This window comes from Leuresthes tenuis, unplaced genomic scaffold (assembly GCF_036924035.1).
Source record: "Leuresthes tenuis unplaced genomic scaffold, fLeuTen1.0.hap1 SCAF_4, whole genome shotgun sequence".
NCBI lineage: Eukaryota > Metazoa > Chordata > Actinopteri > Atheriniformes > Atherinopsidae > Leuresthes > Leuresthes tenuis.
Window position 1 is genome coordinate 12,208,466 of NW_027325358.1, and position 7,864 is coordinate 12,216,329.

General features: G+C 40.6%; 1 protein-coding gene across 1 annotated transcript; it reads right to left on the minus strand.

Annotated features, from left to right (window-relative positions):
• Nucleotides 1–6,284: 6,284 nt before the first annotated feature.
• On the minus strand, nucleotides 6,285–7,864 carry ier2b (immediate early response 2b). The gene has a single exon (XM_072384612.1). It carries the CDS (start codon nucleotides 7,672–7,674, stop codon nucleotides 7,117–7,119), a length of 558 nt encoding a protein of 185 aa, XP_072240713.1. The 5' UTR covers nucleotides 7,675–7,864; the 3' UTR covers nucleotides 6,285–7,116.

A 7,864-nucleotide genomic window follows, 5' to 3' on the forward strand; every position in this document is an offset into this window, starting at 1 on the left:
AATTGCTCAGAGTGTGTCTGTTATTGAAAACGTGACCCCTTTTAATATGTATGGCCAGATGTTGCATAGTGTACATGTATTTCAATCCTTTAATATCCTTCTCTACTGTTTGGTAAAGAGCATTTTATTATTGTTGCCACTACAAAACAGAAAAATTCAAAGAAACATTTCCCATTGAATATTGAAAATGTATAAGTGTCAATGTCTTTATTGTACATTATGTCGATATGTTTTGTAATCAGCTGCTTGTGTGTGGGTGTCTTTTTGATGTTTGAATCTGTTTGATCTAAAATGTTTTTTCAAACCACAAATAGTAACTTTGGACTGAGGATCTTCAGACTGTGTCCCTCCTCCTCAACCTCCTCTGTTTGCGTTTTGCACTACGTCACTGATGACTGATGTGGAAGACAAACAGACCTGCTCACTCACGTGTAGCCTTCTCCTGTCTCCTACGCGTCCCCCTCCCTTTGTGGTCTCATCATTACACTCACATCTCAACCCCTTCTATCTTTCCCCTCCTCTTTTTGAGCGTCTGCTGCTCTTTATGTGCTAGTTCTTCTCACATCTGTCCTTCCTCCTCCTCCTCTCTGTGACGGTGTGTCCACTCATCAGTCTGTCTGTTCTCCACCTCCTCAAACTCAATGCACCCACACTTCGAGCAGAAAAACCAGAAGAATTATTTACATTTGATTTAACTGAAGAGATATAAATATCTCTGAGCTTGAGGTCACTAAAAGCATCTCCTCTTGCCATTAGTGTGCCCACTGCATCAGTCACACACACATTGTAAACACATACACACACAGTCACATGGCCAGTTGTATCAAGAGCACTGTCCTTTGTGCAGGATAGTCTTAAAATAGACTCCACTTCCATATTCTGTCGCCCTCCAGCATCGGCGCATCATTTCCTGTCTGTGGCAGCTCTGCCGCTGTCAGACACACTCAGGCAAACACACACAATCATTCTTACACTGCACATTCATAATCAGCATGTCTCCTGTACAGATGAAACTTCGCAACTGTGAGAGTGATGAGATCATGAATTGACAGGCTTTTGATGTGTGATCATCAAATGCTCCAACACACAGAGCAACAGCAATCGCCCCCGCTTTTCCAGAGAAACATGAGACACTTACAGACAAGATTTCAACAGAGCATGACTTCCTGTTCGCAGAAACAGATCCACACAGAAAGAGTTACTTTAAAATGAAGAGTTATTGATGAGTACACTTAGTCATCCTCAGAAGCTACACAAATATATTGATCATGAAATAAGAAATTGGCCCAGATAATGTTAAAAAAATCTGCAATACCTGTATTATAGGTAAGATTTAAGTGCTATCAAATATGGTCAATAAAAGAAATAAAATTGTGATACAGGTTAAACTCATGTGTAGCTCAAATTTTAGCAAATTCTATGGAAAAGTGGTATATAAATTCAAATAGAATTTTTCATGCACAAACAGTATGCAAAAATGTTGGTGTTTTGTGCTTGTTTGTTTGTTTTGTTTTGTTTATTTTTGGTGTCAGCTTGGAGTGTGGAAATATACTGCCAATGCTAGAATCAGTGTCTTATCTATGATACACACAATATATCCCTGTCTTTGTTGAAATTCATAACTACATTTCACATCTACTGTCACTCCAGAAGACAAATTAAAATTCTAATTGGATATATAAAGATCATCTATTATATATTACGTTTTAGCTTTTAATTTGAAAATGCATAGCTGTAGGATGCATAATGTTTTTATTAATTTGAACATTCTTTAATTTCATTACATTCATTTAACATTTTCAGCCAAAGCACCTCACTTGTGCAAATTGGGGATCAAACCAGCAACCATTTAATTAAAGGATAAAAACATTTCCTCCTGAGCTGTAAGTTGCCCCATTTATAATTCTATACATCAGAGACAATTGCAGATGAATAGTTCTTTTGATATATTAAGTCTTACGTGGCAAAGCATTACAATGGATGCTTTACCTCACATGAAGAGACTTGGTGCTTCTATTTGAGAGCAGGTGTTAATCCTGTTTTTTCCACCTTTCACAACGTTTACTCATCCCACCCTTTAATATATGGTAATACATTCATATGGGTATTGTGTGTAATGTGCAATATTAATGTCTACAAATGTATAACTGAATTATGCAACTAGTGTTATGGAGTGGTAATTTACAGTGTATCTGTATCTACGCACATCTGCACACAACTCACACTGATTCGTCAGACTACAGCAGTGGATACATACATGCATCCTGTGACATTTCCGGTGCTGTTCTTTTTTTAGCTCTGAGCTGTCAGAGCTTTACGTCACTGCGACTGTCTGGCCTCTGCACTCTGCATCTTAATCACGCTGCCTCTTATATAGCCTGTTCCTTGCAGGATTGGTCCAGGGAATCCACCACTGAAAAGAAATCTACAATTTGCTTTGCTGCTGTGGTGCTAGTTGATTAGATTTATTTTACAGGAAATACTTGATGTGTCTTTTCCTCCCTACATTTTATGGGATAAGAATTATTATATGTCATTCTATAACAATAACAATAAAGGAGCACACTTATAAAGAAGTGATGTGTGTGTGTAATAAAAACCTGAAATGTCTCATTAGTCTGCACACTGCAGCTCCCCTAATGCCTAATAGCTGTTGCATCATGACCACAAATTATTTCTCCATTAAGAAACTATTAGGTTTGGAGTGGATTGGGGACTCTGAGCACTTTTGTTTCAATTACATCACCTCTGTGCTTAAAATTCTCCCTGGAGCAGCAGATGTGGATTAATCTGCTGCTGAAATAGTCCCCAACAAATGCACTATTTACCTCTGTCTATGTACTATTTGGCAAAACATCAGTGTCCAACTCTTTTAGCATTTCTGAGTCTTCTCAGATGCAGGCTTCATATTTATGGGTTTGATACATTTATGGATTTATGGAGGCTCACAGCATGACTCAATGGGCTGTGAGCTCAGAAGCCAGGAAGTACAAGCAGACAGATCAATACATTGTTGATTGTGATAGGTTAACACCATGTCCTTTAGTTACGCCACTGCACATCAACAGGGTCTTTGATATAAAGTACTGAAAGTAGCACCACCCAAACTAGCTCCAACTACATTATTCTGTTCAGATGCTGGTGAAGCAGTAATATTGCCCTCGTTAACTGCTTGGCCCAGTAATCTAAGTAAGTAAGTATAAGCAATATATGTTTTTACATTTTGCATAAATTTTGCATAAACGTTAACTGGTCCTAAAATGTCACATGTTAGCATGTATGGGATTTTTTCCCTTTAAACTTTGTGCAGACTTTGACTTATTTTTTGATAAAGTAGTCATTGATAACTTAAACACTTCTGCCAGTATTGCTGAAAAGAACTGCAGTGTGCTAAATATTTTTACAGACCAAAATCACTGAAAAAAGGACTTTGTCTTACAGAGGTCCACACCAGTAACACCTAAAAAACTGCACAGCCACTAAGACAAGTCACACCTCAAATAAAAGGTCGGAGAAACTGTTGATTACCGGCAAATAGCTGTTGATGGCCCTTGAAGATTACTTGCTGGAGAAATAGATTTCCTGGAAACAAGAGAACACATTTGAGTGTCTCTTCATAAAGCTGAAAGGCTTTCTGAAATAAAAGGGAACAAAACATCAATTCTTGTATTTCCCTGAGTGAAAGGTTTGCTCTGGCTCCATTAAGGTTCCTTTGACACACTGCAAATTCAATTTGAAACGTGGGAACTGTTGATTTAAGACACAATAGGCCTGTTTTCAAAATATGTGGGTAGCAGTGTTCGACTGGAGCACATGTGCTGTTCAAGGACATGTTGTTTTCTTATGTAGCTGTGAGGAACACTATGTACTACTGCTGCTGTACCTGTCGGTGAATAACTTGAGTTTTGAATCTCCTCTGAGCACTTTGGTGGAATCAATCCAATATTAATGGTACCTATCGGAGGTTCCTTAAAGACGAAATGTTGGAGAGTTTAAACAGGATGCCGGTTAATACTTTTACTCTTTCACACCACAGAATGATGTAAATATGAGAAATGTGGTGACTAATGTCAGTGACTCTGAAAAGACTCTCAACTTCATCATTACTGTGTGTGAGTGAGTAGGACTGTTGAAATTAAGACCACGCCTAAGTGTTGTCTTATCCGTGTAAATTAATTCAAATGAGAGTGAAGAGTGGCATTGTTTTTGTCCATGAATCAATCATTTTATTGACTTGTTTGGCATAATGATAAATGCCTTTACACTCTAAAAATCCCACCTAGCTAAACCATTACTGCAGCTTGAAAGAGGATTTATGGATGAATTTAGAAAACAAACATGACATCAACAGTCCCCCATATGGTTTGACCCAGATCTTGTGGTTGTTTTTAAATGTTAAGCCAACACTGCAGTTGGCAGATCAGGGTCACTGTGATAAAACTCTGATCTCAGGGTTTAAGTGACCATTCATGCTGTGTGGATATTTGCTGGCATTATCATCACACTGTGTTAACGCAGCTGCTGTCCGTTGATTTATGAAAACAACATCCACGCATGTGAGGTCTTGTCAAAACATGACTCGTTTTCTATCAGTGATTCTCAATGCAATTTTTTACCCCAGATTTTTTTGCTCATTCAATGAACCTCTCACATGTCTTGTCATACGTAGTCAGAAATAGACATTGCCTCTGTTTAAGGAAGCTTTCAAAAATGATGATGGCAAAAATGGCAAGCATTTTTTTAAAAAGAAGGGAAAGAGGGTGAAGTGCTAGAGTTGTGGAAAAAGAGAGGTAATGATGACACGGAGTGATGTCTTCTGAAATAGATTGACAAATAATCTGTGGTTAACTTCATGAAAATAGACTGTAGCTATAGCCGCAAAACTGTTATGATAGTTGGCTGATCATCTCACTTGGTCTTCAGTTAGAACGACAAGTTACTAAATAACTTCAATCAGTGTATTATTACAAAGAATTTGAGGATTTCATCTTCTATTGCATGCGATAAAATATTCAGTGAATTCAGAAAAATCTCCACAGGAGAATACAAATAGACTAGATTACTGTATGACACCCAACCCCCTTTTTTTTTCTTCCTTTTTTTTTTTCAGGAAAATCATAGACACTGTATCCTCCGGACTAAGGTGGAGAGTGACTATCTGTGTCATTTTGAGTACAAAGTTTATAACCAGTCTCCACGACAGTATGGGTAACTTGCAGATCTGTGACTACACCATTTGGCCTAAACTATGTATACAGCTTTTGGAGAAACAATGGAGCAAACTGTCACTTGAAAAATGGTCTTCTGCAGTCAATTCATGTTTAAAATATGCTGCGAGTGTTTGAAACTTAAGTTAACAGTCACATTATTACCATATTGAACTCTCCTCGCTGCCCTATACCACCCAGGATATTTGTCAGTTTTTTGTGGCATGTATCCAAACTGATGGTTTGTTTATGGCTTTTCTGACGCTCCCTCTCGTCAAACTTCCTGAAGTGAATTTGCCATAATTCCACATCAAAGCAGTTAGAATGGTGAGTGTGAGGTGTTTTAAGATCAGAATCATCCTTTACGGAAACTAAAGAAAGTATTTCATTCAGCTTTTTTCCCCCTCTTTCTCAGCCTATCAGTGGCGCTAAGTTTTTCTTCCGTATTGTTTTATTTGTTTTTCTCTTCGTGTTTTATCAATTTGTGAGAGAGAAGTGAGTGTGCGGATGATATTTAGAGCAACAGGCCTGTTATTCGAGTGCAATAATGCTGACAACCTGATTGACATTATCACCATCAGGGTGCACTCACAGTGCTGTAAGACTCCAGGGAGCTGGCAGGAAGTTGATGATGAAGAAGCCTACAGGCTATAAACACCACCCCCTGCTCTCTGCTTTATTCAGCCGTTGTGTTTGGCCCCAGCTGCTGCTGTGAGGTTGCATAACTTTTTTAATATCCCCTTTATGAATCAGTGTCAGGTCATATTGGGAATAGAATGTGATTCAGAATTCTGTCGTAATCCACAGGAAATGGTACGACGAGGGAGGCTGTTTGTGTGTGTCTTATTGTGAGCAGGAGATTAACAGCAGCAAGCCAGGCTGGCACTGGCTTGTACCAGCCTCGTCCCTCTTAAAAAGGATTGACCCTGTGAGCTGAGGCCTAATGTAAACCACCAGCCCTTTAATTTCTAAATATATTGGGTGTGGGGAGGTGTTTAAGTACATCTGTCATTTTCGGAAGCTTTAAACTTTTCTGAAACCTCCTTCATTATTAAGAAACAAACATGTCAGGACAACTTATTACTCATTTAAAAAGTTTATTTCCAATATTTACAACTTTAATTCAATCACACAAACAAAAAGCAGCTCAGAGTGTGAGGTAATGTTTTTTCACAGGTCAGACATGAACAAGATAAGTTCAGTGACAATAAAACACAGAAGGTTTAGATGAATAGGCTTCCAACCCCATGTGGAAAAGCCTGCATTTGAAAAAGCACCATGTGAATGCAGTATGTAGGACAGTCCCCAAGCAGTAGTATCGATTTATCAAAGTCCACAGCAGCAGTTGATGTGTGTGTGTGTATAAAAGTGTCCGTGGCAGTGTCTGCCTCAACCGTCCTTCCTCTTTCGGTGTTTGAGTCATATTTCTGGTTATGAAGACAGGAAATACCCTGAAAGTCTTAGTTTTGTGCGTGTGTTGTCATGTGGTCAACTGTTTACCACTTCACTACTTCTCTGACTGACTCTAGGCTGATTCACACATCCACACGTTTTGACTCAGCAGCAGTCACTTGTTTGAACTTACTGAACTGAAGGTGAGTCATCAGAAAACAACACAACCAGTTCCCCTTCAGTTTTTCCTCAAACTTTCCAGCCTGTAGCTCCTTTTGGCTTGTTCCTTCACCCTCTGTGCTTGTTGTTCTCTGCAGGGGCTTTACCAGCCCAGCAGGCACACTGAGTTTGACCGGAGAACTCGCCCCATGGCACCTGTAATCCCTTTGTCTCGGCACTGCTGATATAGGTCAGCTCCTTAGTGCGCAAAGGGATCAAACTGCCCCTAAAGGTTGACAGGGAGTTGAGAATCGCTCCACTTAAGTCTCATAGGAGGCTATTTTCTCCCTCCATCTGTTCAGAAGGCAGGTATAACCCGATTTAGAGACAAAGTGGACAGGGTCTCCCCAACCACGGTGCGACAGCTGCTCACTGGGGCCGCATACCTCTCTTCCCCGGGCTCCAGCCTCGCCCTCTTACTGGGAAGGAAGTCAGGCGCCGCCGACGCCTTGCCCCGGCGTTTCCTGGACTGTTTCGCCGGGCTCAAGTTCTCTTTGTCCTCTGTGATTTCACAATCATGATCGTCCTCCTTATAGTCAGGCTCCTTTGGGGTCGTTTCGACCACGTTCACGGCTGCTTGTGGCTCAGGCTGAGCCTCTGACAGTCTCGTTTGTTCTCCGGCGCTGGAGCTGGTGTCCATTGGCTCCTCTGGAGTGGACTGCGCCGTGCTTGGCCCCTCGCTTTCCCGGGAAGAGTGATAGATATCCCGGGCAGACCTCATTACCATGGATAGTAGGAGGCTTCGGTGGAGTCTCAGTCCCCCTCTTTGGGTCCTGGAGGCATACAGCTTGCTTATCGACACGGCCAAGATCCGCCTGGCTTCCACGTTCACTTCCATTGCTGTTGTAGAACTCATTGTTTTCTTGCGTAATTACGCACGGTTGTTTTGGCACTTTCAGCAAAGACGACAGGTTTTCTGTCCAATGTATTACTCCTCTTTCTTGTTTCTATTGTATCTCAGTTCGGACTTCGGCTGTACACCAGCTGTTGTGCTCGGAGAAATGAGAGCGTGTGAGTTGTAGGGCGCCGTTTTATTTCCTCTATGA

Coding starts and splice junctions, on each gene's coding strand:
- ier2b (XM_072384612.1), bottom strand. CDS start 7,674: ATGAGTTCTACAACAGCAATGGAAGTGAACGTGGAAGCCAGGCGGATC.